Source organism: Vipera ursinii (genome assembly GCF_947247035.1).
Source record: "Vipera ursinii genome assembly, chromosome: 4".
Classification (NCBI taxonomy): Eukaryota; Metazoa; Chordata; class Lepidosauria; order Squamata; family Viperidae; genus Vipera; species Vipera ursinii.
This window is the reverse complement of record NC_139514.1, coordinates 38,451,040-38,472,366: the sequence shown is the minus strand read 5'-3', so window position 1 is coordinate 38,472,366 and position 21,327 is coordinate 38,451,040. Positions and strand designations below refer to the sequence as shown.

Below are 21,327 nucleotides of genomic sequence, written 5' to 3'. Positions count from 1 at the left end.
ATAAATTCATTTAGCAAAAAGGTTATAGCTGTCCAGTTTATGTTCTACAATCCAGCAGTAAATTGCTTCAGGCATGGTAGTAACAAATTGTTCTAAGACTATATATTCAAATGCATCTTGAAAAGTCTGTATTTCAAGAGACAGCAAGCTGTCTAGTACAGTTCAAGATGACCTTCCTCTAATTTGAACCTATATTATCCTTGGAAACAGTTGCTGATAGGCTCCAGCGTGGAGGTTCAATGGTTGTTGTATTGCAGCCCATATTAATTTATGGTCAGAATTCATTTAGGGTAGAACACTGCTAAGGACTTACAAGGCCTTCCCAGTTAGGTATGGAGGCAACCAAATCACCCATTCTTCTGGGCACCTATATCCTCATTCTGCCAGTTTTATTTTTAATGTGAGGCTGTGAAAAAAAGAAAGTTCTGTATTGCAGAGCTCCAAAATAGCTGACATATATTTGTGGAGATTCTGTCATCCAAGTCATAGTTTTCTCCAAAGGAAACTAGACTTTTTTTCCTTGAGGAAGAAGAAGAAAACATTTGGCTTTTCATCCAAGAAGCTTCATCAGTTCTGATGGAGGGGGATGGAAGGATAGGCACTGACAGTTGAGACCAGATGTTGGGAGGATGGAAGGATAGCTTCTGACAGGATGGTGGTAGCGGGGGGGGGGGGGGAAATGGAAGGATTATATTTCTTTGCATTCATCTGGTTGTTAGCACTCTCTTGAGAGCTGTTGAGGCAACTTGGGGGTTTATTGGTGCCCTCAGGTTCCAATTGGTTATGGAATCCTCTTGGAACTTCTGCAAAGGCTGCGTTGTAAACTAGAGATAGGTGGTGCCTTATTTCTTCTCCTTTGTTGAGGAAGGGGTGTTCAATTCTAACATACTGTAGATGGACTCTTTTACCCCTCTTTCAAATCAATAGTCCTCATTTTGGATAGAGTCCACATTTTGGCTACACAAGGTCCACATTTTGGATAGAGAGGACCATGTTTGTACCCCATGGGCACAGATAACCTCAACAGCTCTCAGAGAAACGACTACAAATATATAATATATATAATATAATATATATAATCCTTCCATCCTCCCCTACCATTCGATCAAAACCTATTCTTCCATCTCCCCACTATCCAGTCTCAGCTGTCAGTACCTATCCCTCCATCTCCCTGCCATGAGAATTGATGAAGCTTCTTGGATGAGAAGCGAAACATTTTCTTCTTCCTCAAGGAAAATACAGTCCAGTTGCCTTTTGAGGAAAAAAGCATGTTTCTGATAAGCTGATACATGCTATTGAAGCCTTTGCTCCTAATATGTGCTCATCTTTCTTTCTGATGCCTTGCATGTTTGTTTCCACCAGCATTGTTCTTCATCATCCTGAGCTTCTTGTTGTTATGCTGTGGCTTACAGAATGTACACAATGAAACTTACTTCACTCTTCTCAGCAGTCCAAATGAAGAATTTTGAAAATAACATTCAAAATACAACATTTAACCAAAGAAGTAAACTAAATAAATAGAAAGTGTTTGAGGCTCATTCTCCTGCTCTTGTACAAACAGTCTAAGTAAGTCTTTCAGCCTCGGCTGTCAGCCTATAAGTAATTCCTTACTTGACTGGTCTCTATTCCTTTCCTTACCTTCAGGGTTTTCAGCATACTGATCCTGCTGCAGCTTATACTCACGGGTAGCTGTTTTCCCGTCACCAAAATGAATAATATCTTATTACAAGAACTTACCCAGTGTATAGGTTGATGAACTCCTAATGGTTCCTGTAAAAAGAATATATATATATATATATGTGTGTATATATATCATAAACACAGAAATATGTTATTAAAGAAAAATCCAAAACACACAGAGAGAATAATTCAAGAACATCTAGTTTGAAGGTTTTCCTGGTGAGCTAAGCTTTGTGGAAGTTCTCTAAGTACTGAGGAATAACTGAAGTTGATTCATAGATTTTAAAAAATGACCTGGAAGCTCTTTGATAATAATACAGCTATTATGCCTAGGATAAATGACAACTTGATTATGCCTTTTATAAGTTGAATAATTGACTGTACTTCAATTTCCTATTCAAATAGCTTTCTTTAAACAAAATATATACATACATCCTTGGTTATAATTGTATGTTGTGTTCTATTTCAAATAACACTTTTTGTATGAAATTTGTTACAGCACTGTTTTTTCTTTTTCTTCTCTGAAATGTTTTCATAGTACTAATTAATTGTGTGTATTTATTTTGATGATGCTAGGAAGCAATAATAAAAATCCTAACAGATTTATAGAATATATTGTAAATGTATTTAAAAGAATAGGAAACCATAATTTCCACGCATGATTCAAACAGTTTATATAGGATTGTTTTACCACTTTGGGCACTGATTGATAAAATATTTATTTTATGTATTTATAAATATTACTAAAAATAACTTCGTTTATCGCACAGCTTACCAATTTAATGGGGCGAATTGACATAATAGTTTCACTGGTGCCACCCCAGTCCAAAAAACACTTATATTTTCCTTTCTCCAATATATATTGTTCTCCACAGAAATACTTCTGTTGATAAGCAACCCACCTAGATATAACATACAACAGATGTTTTTAAGACAAATCAAATATATATAAATAATCCATAAAACACCATAAAAGAACCATGAATTTTTCATCTGTTCAACTTTCATGGTTTTTTAAAAAAGGTATTAGGTAGAATGGAATGGAATGGAATGGATTAGGATAGGATAGGATAGGATAGGATAGGATAGGATAGGATAGGATAGGATAGGATAGAACAGAATCTGGAAGGACCTTGGAGGTCTTCAGTCCTCCTTATGCATCTCCTTTGACCAGGTTGCTCTAAAAGTTTCTTGCTATACTCTTACTTCATCTTGAAAAAGGAATGGCTGAGACATCCCAATTCTGGTTCCCTAGGTATAATGTAATGTGAATTCCCAGAGCTTTAGGCTGGAAAATGGGAAATGTAAGCCAGAAATGGCTGTTGCCAAGAAAACAATATAATGTCCATGTAGTTACCAATAGCCAAGCTACACTTGAGAAACAATTACTGAAATATAACATATACCATACATGGTGTTCCTATGATATATAAAGTGTTTCCAGATTCAATGAAGTTATAAGCATAAAAAGTTAAAAGAAAACCAGGAACTCGTATCAAACTATAATACTGAATTCTTAGTTTCCAAGTGTTACATTTCAGAATAATGGGTTAATTGTTTGACAAACATTTCAGTGTCATTTATGAAGTATGTAAGATTTTATATCATGGCTGAATGTTTTACTAAATCTAAGCTGTTTTTCTGATAAAAAGGGAGAAAAAATATTCTGTTCTTTATAAGTTTAAGACTACACCATGTACTCAAGTTCATCTTCTTAATATTAGAATCTATATATTAGCACATTAGAATCTATATATGCTATGCGTATGCATGTGTATGTGATTTATGTTTTTATTACTTGATTGTTCTGTGACCCTAGCTAAGCCCAGTCAGTCTTGTCTAAGTTAAGCAGGGATGGACCTGTGCAATACCTGTATGGGAGGCATCCCCCACCCAACATCCTAAGTAATTAATTTAGATTAGAATGGGAAGTTGAAAGTTAGAATGGGGAGTTGAAAAATATTTCTGCAGAGGATTGTGGCAAACCACTGCATAGTTGTATCTACAGGTAATCCCCAAGTTACGAGTGTTCACTTAATGTTTGTTCCAAGTTACGGGATAAGCGCCCCCTAGTGCTTACGAGAAAGTCCCAAAATTTTGAATATTGCAGCACCATGGCAGTTGTTTGCCCTTACAAGTGACCACAGAGGCTCTGCAACATTCACCCTGGTTATTCCTTCCTCCCCACCCCTGCCCCGGGTCTCCCTAGACACCAGGCCTTCAATACTCACCCTGTGAAGATAGAGATCCTTTGCTTTCTTGGCTGCTCCAGGCCTTTGGTGTACTTGCAGAGAATGGAGGCCTAAAGTAACATGCAAGATCAGTGGGGCGAGATCTCATGCTACTGATCTTTTGTGATCTCATGGTACTTTAGGGGATGCTTCCATGTGACTCCAGAGGCTGGATTGAGGTGGTGGAGGCCTTTTCCAGGCCGCTGCTGGCCAGATCTGAGGACAGGGGATGTTTCTGCGGCCCTCCAGTGGCCCAATCTGGGCGCTGGAGGCTTTCTCCGGGCTGCTGCTGCCCAGATCTAGCACCCAGATTGGAGCACCAGAGGGCCATGGAACTGTCCCCTGGACTCAGATCCGGGCGGCAGCAGGCACCATGGCAGAGAGGAGACAGATCTTTTCAAGGTGAGTTTGGCGCAGCAGGAAGAGAGGGGGAAGCATGAGGTATCTTACTGGGTTGGGGAGGCCTTGGGGGCCTGTTCCATCACTAGGCCCTCCATGGCCTTCCCCACTCTGAAATACCTCATGTTTACTTAACGAGCCACATGCGTCTTAATGAGCAAGGCAGTGATCTCATTCGAGGTATGAGATTCACTCCCACAAGTTTTCGAGTTACAAGTGGAATGGGCAGGCTCCATTACATTCCTAACTTGAGGACTACCTGTATATGGTCATTAGAAGTCAAGCTTAACCCAAAGGCAACTTTACTTTTAATTACTTATACCTTTTTATTTAATTTATTTATGGAGTTAAGACCGAAAAGGAATGATAACACAGGAAAATCAGGCAATTCATGCCACACAAAGATTTGAAATTCAACTTACACTCCACTTTTCACATTAACTGATCTTGTCACTAGGCCAAACCCTGCACATTCTAAATCAGGAATTTCTTGATTTACAACATCCAAAACTTTTTCATTTTCCTCCTCAGTTTCGAAAAGTTTTACTTCAGATTCCATAAAATCCTGTAATTTAAAAATTAAATTAGGAATATCTGTTACTACTAAAACTATCCTTCTGTTTGTAATCTTCAATTAGCCTGAACAGTGCCTAATAGTACAACTATTTTGGAATCAAGGTACTTCAATCTGTTAACTTAAAGAATGCTACAAAATGCAGGACCCATTATTCCTTGGGAATTGAAATTTCAAGGCTCTTCAGGCCTGTTGGATTTGCAAATTTGTGGCTGTTGCTGCAGTCAGCTGCAGTCACATGACTGTTTTCCAATACTCCCTGCATGTTTCCCACAAGCAAAAGCAATGGGGAAGCTGGCAGGAAGTTGGAAGTCACTCCTGCTCCCACCTATAGCCAATTCTCTTTATCTGTTTAGGTAAGTAAATACTGCTAAAAGGATGACCCAGAAGATCATGGGTTATGTGGTGCATCCACAAAATTCTTCAGCTAATAAATATAGAGATATTTTCCTCAAATTATTTGATTTGTTCTAGCCAAAATACTGGCATACGTCAATTCAGTATGCATATAATTTAATTCATTATTACAAAGTTTAGGCCCATCCAAAGTTAACATAAAGTTGTCTATCCTGAGAAAGTTATAATAAACAAATGACTACAATTATTTATAGCTGAATAGTGAAAATTTAATAGTGCTGCTTTTCTACATCCAGTACATTTTTAATCTGTTTTCCTTTGTCATAGAATTTAAGTAAAATAATCTGTAATATTCCCCCACTTTCCTTAAAATGTTGTGCTTAAAGGTTTGTCAACCCATCTGAATTTTCAATATGTATAAATATGATCTAAAGCATGATCTATTCTTCACACAACTCCTAAAACAAGATAAAGGGAATCCAAATAAACAAATGAGACAAAAACATTATATCTTGTTCATTTATATATTATGGAAAATGATTCAAAGATACTTATTTGTGTGTGGCCAAAGTTGTGTGAACTTCTAGGATTATTAGTTCATTTGAAGGAGAGATTAGAATCAGATGTTTCAATCAATGAGATGATTATTTGGTGTGAGTATGGGAGTATTCTGCCTTAAAGAGGAATTGAACTGACAATTAACAGCTTTTAATTTACTAATACATGTTCAATTCCAATTAAATGGAGAAATAAAATGTTGAAAAGTTATTGGCTTAAAGAATAAATTAAGTACTTACAGCTTGCAAAAATCTAACAGAGAGCAAAACGCTGCTGATTCCACCCCATGATTGCCAGTGTTCATATTCTCCCTCCTCTAGCAAGTATTGCCGGCCTTTATATCGTTCCTTGTCATAAGCAACCCATCTACAATGTTGATAACACAAATTTGACAAAGTTAGAGAATGAATGAATATTACAAATGTATTGATAAATATTAAAGCATATCATTTGGCACTTCTCCTCTATGGCATAAATTTAGTAGCTTCAGTTATAGGAGGCAAAACACATGATTCTCTATAACCTTTGCCCTATCCTTAATCCAAGCCATTCAACATAATCCACTGCAGTATATTCTATTAGAATTTCACTGCAATATTATTATACGTGTAGTTAGACCATTTATCTGTTGAGAAATCAATTCTACCTTTGGCAAAGTAAGTTTGGGGCTCGAGCATTGGCCAATGTTTTGAGCAAAAACAACTCCCCTTCAGGTTAAATAGCAAGGAAAGAATTTGCTGAATTATTTGAATTTTGAATTTCAATTTTCCCTGGGAACAGAGTACCTGTATGCTTCCATTTGTGGGATTCAAGGGAAATTCTCTAAAATATAACATTGTTTGTTACATATCTAATTTAGGATCCACCACTGCTTGTACTTTATTGGACTGAGAACAATTAAGCTGCCAATATTTGGTTTTACAGTACATATATTTGGATTCTGATTCCAGAATCCTGCTGAATTCTCTTCAATGAGAATTCCTGCTGAATTCTCTTCAATGACTTGTGAATACTATATATTTAATCTTCTCTGGAACAAATAATTAATGCCTTTCTACAAATAATTAAATTTTACTCCAATAGTAAGTTTAAACTCAAAAATTATTTTTTTGAATGTATAAGGTAAATTAATTAATAAGGATATTAATACATAGAGTTGGGCCCCTAGATGTCATTCTTTATTCTTGAAAAAAAAATCAATAATTTTATTAAGGATTATATTATATAAGTAAAATGTATACAACTGCAAAATAAAGATTTTTTCTCCATCGAAGAAAATAAAAAAGCAAAAAAGCAAAGAAAACTAAAACAGAGAAAAATCCCCAGCAAGTATAATCAACATTAAGAACATATCACTATATCTTAAAATAAAACCAAACATATCTTAATTCTATATCGTCCCCTAGTTTCTAAAAACCAATTCCTAAAACCTCATCATTCCCTATTAAGCAGAAAAGTCCAATAAGGCTTATCAGAAATGACAACAAAAGTATTACAAATTTTATCTACTATATCCAATCTGAATCCACCCATTTTCTTTAAATAAATCTCCCTTTTCTTCAAATAATAAAAATTCAGTCTCATTCAAAAATAATTAGACATCACCAAAAATATTCATTGTCATCCAGTCTTAATCAAGAAGCCATTAAATATTGCCCCAAATAACAGCTCTTTATTTAAACCTTGATCCAATAGATTAATTTTGTATTCTTTTTTCTTTCTGCAGAATGTCTTTAAAATCCTATAAGAAACTTCTAGCATCTGCTTGCTTATGCTCTTTTTCGAAGTTTTTTCTTCATCTTTTCAAGCCCTCCTTATACTTCTAACTTAGCAATTCCATCAAACACCTCTTGTACAGGTAGTCCTTGATTTACGACAATTCATTTAGTGACCATTCAAAGTTACAACAGCACTGAAAATAGTTACTTATGGCCATTTTTCACACTTATTGCAGCATTCCCATGATCATGTGATTTACATTCAAATGCTTGACAACTGGTTCATATTTATGATGGTTGCAGTGTCCCGGGGTCATGTGACCATCTTTTGAGAACTTCTGACAAGCAAGGTCAATGGGGAAGGTCAACAACTGCAGTGATTCACTTAACAAATGTGGCAAGAAAAGCTATAAAATGGGACAAAATTTCTCAGCAACATAAATTCTGGGATCAATTGTGGTCATAAATCGAGGAATACCTATAATTTTAGTATAAAGAAATAATCCAAATCACTGATATGGTTTATTATTTGTATTTCGTTTTCACATTTTGAGTCATCATTTGTACGTCCATTATTTCCATCTCCTTCTTGTAAACTGTGATTTTAAATTCTACCTCTTCAAGGTTGACTCAGCCTTCCATCCTTCTGAGGTAGGTAAAATGAGGACCCAGATTGTTGGGGGCAATAAGCTGACTTTGTAAAATGCCGCTTGGGGGGGGCGAAAGCCCTAATAAGCAGGCATATACATAGAATGAAGGCTATTGCTAAGCACATTGATTTGTGCTTCTTAGTTTGTAAGCCGCCCTGAGTCTTCGGAGAAGGGTGGGATATAAATGGGATTAATATAATAATATATAATATACCTGTAGTTTTATTCAATGAAACTTGATACTCTGTAGTTACACCAGTTGATGGTAATAAAGAGTTAAATAATTCAAAAATCTCCAGTTGCTATGAGTCAAATGTTTTTTTTTAAAACAGCCATCTGGTACCCACTAATGTCTAATCTTCAAATCTTTTCGTCATTATAGAGTGTAAACAGGTTTTTTTATAGGGTTTTTTCCATCCACATCAAAATCTTAAATCAAATCCATCTGAGCACCAAATCTGTGTGAAACTTTCCAAAACAATAATCATCCTCTTTGTTGTATATTCCAAAAAATAAAATCTTTACAAACTTATGAGGCTCACCCAGTGATTTCAATAAAATTTTCCAATCTGAAGGTTTTAATCTTTATAATCAAAGAATAAAAAAAGGAGTCCAAAATGGTTAAGAGGTGAACCAGTCAAACTCACGAGTCCATATAAGTGGCATTATTGGCTATATGCACAATGGAATCCCACAATTCTCAGCCGATTGTAAAAACACAGCTCCTGCCGTCCTTTCACAAACATGCAGCTGTATGGAACACATGTGAGTAATCTGACAATCTGTCTTTAACTCCAGAGAGATTAGCTGCCTGATTTCTGCAACTGGATGCTTTCTTGACCACAATACGTTTGTCTCTTTTAGAGAAATGTCAGTTTGTCATTCGGCTCACCAGAAGTGTGCTTTTTCTTGAAAGAATTCAATCCAAATTTTTGAGATCTATTCCTCAAGCACCTCACTATGTTCTGAATATGGTGCATTGCTGTAAATCTGGACTATTTAAAATAGAAACTTCTGCCAGGATTTTCATTTTCTCCTATAGGCTTAGGCATTCCTTTTTTTCCAGCCAGTTTAGCTCCTTTAATTATGATTGATAGCTTTTAGTCTTCCTGGTGCCAAGCAATACATGTCAGACTGCAGTTCTATGGCTTTTCATGGCTGGACATAACCTTGATAGGCTGATTTGCACACTATCTGATCTCAAACAATGGGTCTTCATTTAGAGTTCAAGCAAATTTATCAGTTGTACCTAGAAAAATGTTCTCGAGTCACTTTTCACATCTTCTCCAGCCAGCCAGACATCTTAGCTATATAATAATTCCAAGATTTACAGGGGTTTAACCTTGGCTATATTCAACAGATATTACTGAAGGGAGTTATTTAAGATCCCTTTTTACAGAGACTGTCCATGTAATGGAAGAATAGTTGGACTGCTAGAGTGTGAGGAAATGGTGTTGAAACTGTTGTCTGCTCTTTTCAATAGGAGCCGTGGTCATGCAAACATATTCTCTCAGGCAATTGTCCATTCCACCAGAACTGTACTCAGAGGCATTCAAGCTGGTGTTCCAACTGCCTGAATAATTGTGCAACACCTTTGTGTTTTCAAGTACATGCTGACAACAGAGGGATAGAATCAAGATCACGTGAAGTACTAATACCACTTTACAATGCCTTGTAAGGCCACACCTGGAATACTGCATCCAGTTTTGGTCACCATGATGTAAAAAAGATGTCGAGACTCTAGAAAGAGTACAGAGAAGAGCAACAAAGATGACAGAACAACTAACCAGTGGAACAACCTGCCTCCAGAAGTGGTGAATGCTCCAACACTGGAGGTTTTTAAGAAGAGACTGGCCAGCCATTTGTCTGAAATGGTATAGGGTTTCCTGCCTGAGCAGGGGGTTGCATTAGATGACCTCCAAGGTCCCTTCCAACTTCTTCTTCTTCTCTTCTTCTTCTTCTTCCTCTTCTTCTTCTTCTCCTCCTCCTTCTCCTCCTCCAGAGGCAGACTCATCCCACCTAGTCTTTTGAATGCTAAGACAGAGTAAGAAGAGGGGTAGGTCTAACAGAAATGATAGCAAATGGCATGCAGTTAAGGAAGCAGAGATGAGGGTCTGGAGACTGGCAGCTACCGGTATTACAAGTAGGCAAGAGGATTTTCATTGAATTGCTGGGATTACAAGCTATTGTGATCTGCATATGTGTGTTGTGCAATTAGCTCACACGGTGTAACAAGATGGTGGGTTTGTTGTCACTGTGAGTTGTGGGGGGGGGCACGAAGAGAGACTCAGCCAATCTCAATGTATACATAGTTGTACTTTTGACAATAAAGATTCATTCATTCATTCATTCATATTCTGGCGGGAGTCCTACCTGGATCTTGAAGTTTTTCCTGGAGCTCAGCAACAACTAGAAAAGGAGCAACCACCTCATCCCAACAATTACAGGAATATTTGGGAAAGGCAATGGTTATATATTACCTTAAAGACTCTGAGACTTTAGTCTGAACTGAGTACTAAAAGAATAATTATTAAAGGATTGCATATCAAAGATATAGTTATGTGGCAAAGTCACCTTGCAAAGTCATAGAAATGTGGAGTTGACCCAGAGCAATAACCTATTGTTGGGAAAGGTGTGTGTTGCAATAAAGGATGTGTATAGATTTGCCAGTCCTTAGAGAGCAAAGAACCCTCAAATGGAACACATTTTGTATTATCCCCTATACACAGAGGCTTGCCAGGAATTATGTATTCTTTACTGAACATCGTGGTCATTCTGACTTGTTTTAACTTGTTACTATCAGATCAATCTGATTTTATTTCTTTGTCCAAAGCTAAGTATTACTCTGTAGTTTGTGCAGTACGTTATAGTGTATCTTCTAATAATAACAATTATTATTTTCTTTTTATCCTAATTGTGATTTTCTTGTCTTATTTGTTGATTTATGACCAGAGGTAAAATGATTGAGCTATTTTCCTTTAATTTTTCAAAACAGCAAAAAATGATTCAAAGGTTTGCTACGTACATGACATATCTTTATTAAAAGATGCTTTAGAATGGATTCAGACTATGCACTCATACACAAACATGGAGAGATACATTCATCACCAACAAAAGAGCAAGAAAATAATCAAGGAAAACTGCATGCAAAGTAGAGTTAATTTATAATATTTGGTTATTAAGCTGGCTGTCTCTCTCTCTCTCTCTCTGTATATGTATGTATATGAATGCATCATCAGAAAACATTTTAAAGCATCTTTTAATAAAGATGTGTCATTTACATAGCAAATCTTGGAACCATTTTTTGCTGTTTTGACAAATGTGAAGGCATATTCCCAGCTCAGGCAGCTTTATGACTTGGGAGTGACATACGTAAATTACTCCCATTACACTTCACAGAAAAGGAATAAATTAAGGGAGAATAAACCAAGGAATGGCAGACTTATTTATAGTTGTAGCTGACATGAAGTTAACTTTGGCCACAGTCTATATTTTATCTTCCTACTGTCAGTTCACATAACATTAACATACTATCAATACAAAATATCTAGTTTTAAAAATTCTCTAGGGAATTCCCCATTCTGAAGCTCCTGAGATTTGTTTGATAAAAATTAGAGTTGTTTTTTTTAAAAAAGATAGTACTTGCACTTAGCTTTTTCACTGATAACTATCAACTAATACATTTATACAACCTTCTTTTTTATACAAGTTTTATTGATTTTTTAATATTTACATATACATATATTTGTGAACCAATACAGTGATTGGGTAGTCAAAACAACAAATAACAAGTTGTAAATAGTTCAGGTTGCATCAACAGGGATTCCCTCTCTAATTCCCTTAGTTATCACGTAGTCAAAATAGTCAAGTTAATACACTTCTAGTTGTAATCTAGTCAATTAACAAAATTTGCAATATATTTTCACTAATGCATATCAATATCCTGTTTTTAAATTTTATCTAATTGCAATAGAATATTCTAGAATAGCCTATAATATACAAGAGAAAGCTTAATTTTTGGGTAACCCACAATTCCCTATTTCAATAAAGAATAATTCTCTTGTCTGCAAAACTTACATTGTTCATTACAAAACATTCTTATATTTTACCATTAAAGTCTAGTTTTCATGTTAACAAATCACCATTAGAAAAATATTTTTGTCTTAACCATTCAACAATTATTAAAATACTATCTTTTATATATAAAATTCTAGATTCTGTAATATAGTTCAAAAGTAACAACTAGTATATTCTATAAGTCGTCTTAACCGTACATCAATTGTTAAAATACTATCTTTTGATGTATCATTCCAAATTCTACAATATAGTTCAGAATTATATTCTAAAAGCTTACTTTTGTTTTCCCTTACAGATCTAAAACCTAAATGTAAAATCAGTTATATTTTTTAGAGATTCCCCTTAATCCATTGAAAGGTATTTTTATACTCTATCTTTAGGAATCCCCCCCCAAAAAAAACCAAGTTCAGTTTTTTAAATCTAACTCTTGCCTTCCTTTTGTGCCAATCAGGCTTCCCTTTTGGTATCTTTAAATTCTCAAATGTATCTCCCTTTCTTCCTATACCCCTTATTTGAATCCAGTGAGCATATCCAAATATCAATTTTGCAAGGAAAGTGTCCCCTTTGTAACCATTGTTGTTTTGCTTTGATAATTCAGTTTTTGATGATTGATGTAATATAGTTGTCATTAGATCAGTCAAGTCTTTTTCTTCTTCCAATTCTATCTGGGTTAGGTAGAAAGTAGTAGCTGGTGTTATGGTTGTCATTTGATTAGTTGAATTCTCGATATAGTGTATTTGAAGGCCTTTAGTGACTTCACTCTTAGTATTGCTTTCTTCAGGTGCTGTTGCTTTTTGAGTTGTAAGTTTTGTAGTTGCCATTGAAGTTTGGACTTTAAGGTTTTCTGTAGGTTGCATTTGTTGTTCTTTGAAGTCTCCTATTTTAATGTTAGTTTCCACTTCTTCTATTTGGTTTTGGATTATCTTTTCCTCATTTAAAGTCAAAATTTGATTTGGTGGCTTTAAGTTGTCAGATTTTTCTTGCAGTTTGGCTTTAATTTGCTCCTTCATTGCCAAAATCGTGTCCAGTATCAGTTTATAGTCAAGTGGTGGGATATATTCATCCATTTTGTTATTGTTTCCAGCTAACTCTTCCATGGAGGCTATTTTAACAAGAGTCAAAGATTATCCACCTCCGAAAGAGTTGTTTTCAGTGCCAGGTGTTCCCACACTTATCTTTAAAAATAATGTCAAGGACAGCTCTGTTATTCAGTAAGCTCTCACAACAGAAAAAAGAAATTTACTTGCTGTACCAGGTTTCCCCACAAGATGTCATCAATAACATATAAAATGCAATGTAAAAAATTTCTTTCCCCCCCCCAAATATAGCTTTTGTAGCATTAAGTCCAATTTTTTCCTTAATTCACAGCATAGAGAGAAAATAGGATAATGGATCCTCAGCAAAAAAATAGGAGCTTTTTAGTAAATACAGATGAAATTACTTAATTTCTTTGCTGAATTACTTGAGTTTCTTTTAAAGCGTTAAGGCTTTAAGATTTGTTCCCAGAGTAGATATTCGCCGTTTTTTCAAAAAATGGGGAAGGATTTTCAGAAAAGTCCCACAGGAAGATGGTTAAGGGAATAGGAAAGGTAAAGACTCACCTAGGTCCTCCAGATTGCTTCTTAGTGCTAGGTAGTGCTTTTGGTTTTCAGCAGGGAGCGGCTTAGTGATCGGCCATCTTTATGGCCAGTCTCTTCTTCTTCAGGCCAAAGGAGATTGTCCCAGATTCAAGCGGAGGGCTGCTGCCCTTCCGCAATTGCAGGGAAGGCCTCCTCGCAGTAATTGCCCCTCCAGGGCGATTTTTGACCCTTTTCAGGGTCCTCCAAAAAAGAAACAGACGGCAGGAAGCGGACTGTCCCCTGTGTATCCAGAAGCGCCATGCACGCAAACTGGAAGTCCATTTATACAAGCTTCTGATTAGCAAGCTAAGATACTTATAGTGGACTGGTGTGGGCTTTTTATCTGTTTTAATGAAATACTGTTCTTTTTTTACCGATTTAGTTTCCAGTGGACAGGTATTTACATATTTTAATATTCTTAATAGTCTGTAAATCACAAAATTATACTTACATTCCACCAATGACACGTATTGATCCAATTCCCTGGAAAGTATCAGCATTTTCAAAAAGTATTGGAATGCAATCAGTATTTTCAGAAAGTTTTTTACACCATCCTCCAAAGTGTGGCCTTTCATATATTATCATCTGCAGAAAATGGGAAAATTGGTCTTTTAAAATACATTTCTTATCCTCTATTTGGTAGATTGAAAAAAGTTTAATTATAAAAGGCTAAAGAATTATACAATTTGAAGAAACTACAAAGCCTGTCTGATCAGCAGCTTCAGCTAGCATTCCATACTTATGATTTCAACCAGTTTCCTAAGAGACATTCCCACTGGAAGAAGGGCAAACAAGAACATTTTTGTTGGAATACTTCCCTCTGCAGAGCTGCCCCCTCAAATCTAAAAAAAAGCAAGAAAAGGAGATGGAGAAAATGTATTCCTGTTGCTGTTTTTTTTACTAGTTACTCTGATTTATATCATTTTAAGAAAGCATGCCTGAAATCAATGAGAACTTTAGTTTTGATTTTCCTAAATGTCTGAAGAGAGTTTTAAAGGGAAATTATGGATGGGATAGTAAGATTGGTTTAGTCAACACATATCTACTACAATTAATACTTCTAAAATAAATCTTAAAAAATTAGTGGTAAAGAAGACCAACGTGTTGTCTTTCACCCAAATAAATTCCTCTCCCTAAAAGGATACTGTGCTTACCATAGTATTCATAGGCATCTGCACCTTTAGGCCACCCTAAAGTACAAAATAAAATAAGAAATATGAAAACATACTTCCATATTAATACATAGTATAGAGTTAAGATGTATTGATTCTATGATACTTTATAAATTAATCAATCAATGAGTCATTCTTTACATTTCTTCTCTTTACTTTTACTGGTTTTAGGAAGCTGGTTTGATTTCATGAGTAAAAAAACTTCATCAGCATCACGGCTGACTAAATTAATTTGTTCTCTAATAGAGGACAGATATCCCTCGGATTATTTTTCTTTTAGTTTCTAATTCATAGCACCAACTTAAAGAGTTACTAAATACTAAATATTAAATACTTATAGGGGTTTAGGCAGTTCCAGATATGACTGTTATATAAACATACAACTACTTGTTTTCAAGGCAACAAATTTCTGTACCCATTAATTTGGATGGATGGGAGAAACGTTTGAGAATGTAGTCCTTACATCTTTACCCTAGTAGTAGGCAACCAACAGCCATGTCTGGCTTCAGTTTTGTTGCAATAACAATTTCAATTTAGTCAAATTGTACCTGAGATTTTCTAGTCTAATCAAGATAAACTGAACTAAACTGGTTAGGAGCCAGTGAGAGCTATATTTTATTACCAATTTTCCTAAGGGAATTGGTACTTCTTAAGAACCATGAATGCAAAATTTGTAGTGACATAATACTCTTTTCTTGATGTTTTTAGGGAGGGAGGAAACTGAAAGTGGCAAAATATATTTATACAGGTTATAAAGAAATATATTAGTACCAATCCAAACTGATTTTGCAGATATAGATTTCTACTATAGCAAAATCACTTCTGAGCACCTCCTGGAAATATTTATAGAGACATGGATTGATCTATAATAATAAGAGTATCAAGCCACTATGACTTTTTCAATCCTGATTTAGCAGACAGCATCCTATAACTAAAGCTGATAATGAGAGTTATTTATTTTTTCTTCAGTATTTCGACTTCGTAATATCTTCTAAGTCAAACATAAGTCCCTTTGTCAAGTCACTGGAAGTTTAATTTTAACAGACACAGATCCTTCATCAAAAGGTTAATTGCTTATTTCTGAACTCATAATAATATGACAAAATAAATACGAATTTTCAAGAATGGGCATGTTCAGACCTAGACTCAAAATTACAAAAAGACAGAATGGACTCTAGCAAATTAAATTGATTATGGGCATTAATATCACCTTACCATTTTCAATGGTCGAAGAGATTTTACATCAGTGGCTGAAAGTTTACATGGGCTTTGATTTTCTTCTAATACTGTTTTTTCTCCTTTATAATCAGTATCTGAATAAGCAAGCCATCTATTAAAATGAAGAATTAGCCTATTAACATGGTAATTAATGTGCAACTTTATTCATATATCTTGGATTAGCATTCATTATTCAAGGAGCATATGGTCTTTCAAAATATGGTATTTTATTTTGCTATCATAGGTTATAGGCACACCACACAAATAGACATAATTTTTGAATACATGGGTACATTTGGAATTTAAAAAGTATGGAAGTTTTAAAATTTGGCAATCATGGTAGGTTTTGCTAGCATCCATTTACCAAAAGCAAACTAAAAATATTGCTCTTAGTTGCTCTCTTCCTCCCCAAATGCTTTCTGCCATCTGGTTTTACGTTTTGCTTTTTTCTTTCCAAGCGAACATATTTATAAAGAACAATCATGGAATCCTAATAGGACACTCTTTAAATAATAGCCTGATAGCTTCCGATTTTTGTTTTTTTAATTAAAAGAATCTAAAAAGAAGGATCACCAAGTGGCATACTTTCCTCTATTCAGTATTAGAAGAATATCTATTATTTTAAAAGGTACTGGAACATGGGTACAATTGAGTTACAATTAGAAATGATGACATAAACTTTTGAGGTAATTGCAAAAATAAGCAGAAAATTTTCAGATTCAAAATAGTGAAATAAATATTTCACCTTTTTCTGTTACTTGTTACACATACAAGTATCATAGGCATATACTAGATATAAAAGTTCTAACATTAAAACTTAATTTTAGTAAACCATTTCATTTTATAGTATTTTGATAACTTCAGAAAGTCTAGGAAAGCTATTATTTGATAAATAGAACTGTATCTTGTGGATAATAATCTTCTGATAAAGATAACTTTGAAGGCATTGCAAGATAACAATTATTTTGCTTACTTTTTGCATGATGAACAAATAGCTATTGTTAACCTTTACTTATATAAGGTTAAATAAATATTTACTCACACTCCTGCTTTCACAGAGATGATAGGATTTTCAACTTCCAATTCATCTAAATTGGGTATGCCAGTCTGAATGCAGATTGGAAAATGACCTCTACTATTGTGTGAGCAAAGTTCAATTTCAGGAATACTACAATCCTATGAAGCAAATTAAACCAGAATAAAACAAATCAGATAAGAAATATTATATACATGTGGACATTAGCTCTCTCTGCCCCTGTCAGTTTTACAGGAAGAATGGCTAAATGAGCTAAACCTACTTGAGCTAAACCTACTTATTGTAAGATTACATTAACAGAATCTTGCGAGTCTGAAAGTACATTTCTCTCTTTATTAATATTGATAAAATTAGCATTAAAAACTTGCAAAAATAAAATATTTCCATACTTCTTCTTAAAAATAGTTGAAGAATTTAGAATATAATATATCTCTGGTTAATTAAAGGTATCTTAGAAGTAGGATGTACTTTTGCATAAGCATGCATCTAAGCATTCATAAATAGGATTGTATTCACAGATTTTAAGAACTTTTTTATGACAATAACTTTTCTAGACTGGAACCCACTTCATCATTGTTATTAAATATATCACTTGTTTTGTTTTCTTACTCTCAAAGAGTAATAAGAAAGGAAACAGTAGTTCTGTTTACTGTTAAGATAACCCCAAATTGCTAAATAATTTAACTTGCTTGTAGCACTACATTTCAGTTATTATTGTGAATTTATTTTATTTAAAGTTGATATAGTCATCTGAAGTTTCTCTTTAGTAGAAATTTTGAGAGGCTGCCTCATATTTTAAGAGCCAATTTATCTTTTTCAGAAATTTGGCACTTAAAAAAAAGCAAAGGTAGCATTTTATGGTTATACTTTAATTCACAACTTTAAAAATAACCTTTTGGATTGTTTAGAGTTAATAAAGCTAGGCAAAAATGCAAATTGAGAGTTGACGTTAAATGCCTGCAATTTGTTCTCACATGAAATCTATGAGTAAAGAAGAATTTCAACATTAGCTAATCACTTCCCCCTTTTCAACAATATTTTTGCTATTTTTATGGCTCTATTTTGCTGAATTTGATACCATTTGACCACATAAGCAGCACAATATGTAGCCAAGTCTCATGTACGTAGTATGTTCTAGTTTAGCATTCTTCAATTATCAAACATTAAACAAATGATAATACAGTGGTGTTTATACACTTTGATCTCATTCTGCCATTGTCATTATAATGTCACTCTTGCTCATTTTTAAAAGATTGGTAAACATTTGGTTTGTTAATAAGCAAAATAAAATATGATGATTAAAGCTTGCTATAGGAAAGACTGCTAAGCTTGTAAGCCGCCCTGAGTCTTCGGAGAAGGGCGGGATATAAATGGAATAAAAAAAAAAAATCTGGGACACAGAAGTAATTTCAAGAGTTACCAAAAACCAAAATGAAAATAGCTGAATCTTTGATAAATTCAACTATAATGTGTCAAACTGCTGGCCTGTGGGCCGGACACGTCATCTGGAAGCCGCGCCCACCCCATTGCCAGCAATGGCAAAACCGTCCCAATACGTTGCGCGATGTAATGTGATGTCGCGAGTTTGACATGTCTGCTCTAGGTAGAGAAACAAATAAAACATTGAGGAAAGATAAAGTAGAGTGACAGGGAAATATATATAAGGATACCCATTTGGTAACCACAAGTAGCATCTGATTTTCACAACAATAAACTATTCATTATAATTGTTATACCTTCATTATATGCCTGATGGAACCAATTGTGATTTTTTCTTGAGCTTTCTCTCTGTGAAGATTCAAGATGTCAGTCAGCATCCTTTCTCCTTCTTCTAGAACATATTTCTGACCTTCAAATGTTGGTTTCTCATATAAAATCCAGCTACATTAATGAATATATCAATATAAATATGCCACTCACATTGCAAGCACAACACCAATACTAATAAGGATCCATGTTTACAGTGATAATTATTTGCAGCCTCTCACATGTGTAAAATGAGCACACAATGCACACTGATGTATAATATGAGCAATGGCTTTTCCAGCAAGAAATTTCTATTGCACACTGCTACAAGAAATATCTGCCACTTAGCTACATTATTTTCATTTGTTAAACATATATGCCCTATTTTTAAAGATTTTAAAAATCAATATAAAAATATTGTAAGCCAATCTTTTTTCTTTTAGTTTCATATGGATTTTAAATTTCCCCAACATACCATTTTTAAATACTTTAGCTTGTCATTCAGAACTGGTAAGGGAATATATATTATTTTTCTAATGTTAGAATAACATAGGTTGGCAACAATGATCACAAAAAAATAATTTCATTCTAAATAAATAGAATAAATAGAAATAAATGATCTAGTGCTTGTCACTTAAACATTTTCTACACTTTGACTACTTTCAATATTGTTTAGAAAGCTTACATAATTGCTTATTATGTAAATTATTGTAGATTATTTATACTACTTGTCATTTGACTTTGCACCAGTGATTCTTTCTTCTTAATTCACCTCACATATTTGTTGTGGAAAATTGGAAGCAGGATCATTATGCATGCTGCCTTGAGTTGTATAAAATAAAGGTGCTATATAAAACTTACAATAAATATTATTTATTTTCTGATATCACAATTATTATAGACTGCCTGGAAATTACTTTAAACAATTTTTCCTGAACATTAAACCATAATGTTTCCACATCTATGTACGATTATTAATTGAGATGTTATGTCTGTAGTCTTATTCCTAATAAAATATATTTTCTTTGTTTTCTGTTTTTTTGCAATGAATATATTCTTTTAATTACCAACAAATACAGATTTCTGAAAAGTATACATTTACTTGCTTATCTTGTGTTTCAGTCTTCTTAAAGCTCTGACAAAATAGTCAAACTAAGGAAAATGCAAATTATTACTGATAAGTATTATATGGCCAAAATTATAGTGAATAAACTTTGCATAGTGTGTTGTCTTTTTTGCAGTTTCACATATATCTATTATCAACATTGTCATGATATTAGTCAAATGTGATTCCTGCTATAAGATATATTTTTCTTACCATCCTCTAACAACTCTGACTGATGCTTCTTTTGAAAATACCCAGACGGTAGCATCTACCACATCACGATAAATTTCTACCGGTAGTTTATTTGTGTTCCCATGAAAATCACAAATAAGCATCTGCAATGACATGCAATGGTTTAAAGCAAATTTGGTACATTCATTTTCTATTCCTTTTATATCAATTATACTGTTTTTGGCACAAACATAACATATTTGCATGACATAATCATTAAGCTAGGTTTGATGATTTGAATTTTATGGGTCTAGGCCAGGCTAACTTATCTAGCTCTTAAAATGAAACCATCACAAGAAGACTGTCTCAAAATTATCAACCTCTTTACTGCATTCCATTGTTGTAGCAGACAACTATGCTAGTTATATTAAGGAAAATACAGACGTCTTCATATATTCCACACTTTTGAGAAATGTTTATGACAAAGCAGACAATACTGAAATCTTATTGTCTTACATAAAATCACACTCACTTTTCCGGGTCTTGGACTGCACTTGTGTCTGACCCTATCAACAGGGCACTATAATCGGAAAAAAAGAAATAATTTTAATATTACAATAATCCAAGAAAAGATATTTTAAACATGTTTATGAAGCAAAACATAGCTTTTTAAAATAAAAGTCTATAAATATACTAACAAGCTAGTTCTGAGAATCTTAAAGACAAAAATCAAACTCATGGAAGAATACATTTTGTGTCTTCATTAAAAACTATAAGCAGTACATTCTGAGTCAATTCTTACAATTTCTATTAAAATATAAAAGGCTGTGTATAATACTACTTTTCTCATACTATTCATCAGAAGAAGATATCAACTATTATGTTTTAAGCAAATTTGGAAATGTGAGCATATGTGCTAATTTATCAAACATCACTGCAAGAAACAGAACTATTATATCAGCCTGCCTGATATCAAAAGCGATGGTAGCGTTTCAGCTAAGAATGTTCACTCTTCT

General features: G+C 34.1%; 1 protein-coding gene across 1 annotated transcript in view; it reads right to left on the bottom strand.

Annotated features, from left to right (window-relative positions):
* CRYBG3 (crystallin beta-gamma domain containing 3) overlaps positions 1-21,327 on the bottom strand; it is a 65,391-nt gene that overhangs the window by 17,820 nt on the left and 26,244 nt on the right. Inside the window, exons 5-15 of the mRNA XM_083361259.1 lie at positions 20,844-20,891; positions 20,354-20,475; positions 19,026-19,170; positions 17,296-17,429; positions 16,251-16,365; positions 15,018-15,053; positions 14,315-14,448; positions 6,039-6,165; positions 4,733-4,875; positions 2,456-2,582; positions 1,738-1,770 (exon numbers count right to left, since the gene is read on the bottom strand). Of these exons, the coding sequence (XP_083217385.1) occupies positions 1,738-1,770; positions 2,456-2,582; positions 4,733-4,875; positions 6,039-6,165; positions 14,315-14,448; positions 15,018-15,053; positions 16,251-16,365; positions 17,296-17,429; positions 19,026-19,170; positions 20,354-20,475; positions 20,844-20,891 (1,164 nt within the window). The remainder of the gene's footprint in view (positions 1-1,737; positions 1,771-2,455; positions 2,583-4,732; positions 4,876-6,038; positions 6,166-14,314; positions 14,449-15,017; positions 15,054-16,250; positions 16,366-17,295; positions 17,430-19,025; positions 19,171-20,353; positions 20,476-20,843; positions 20,892-21,327) is intronic.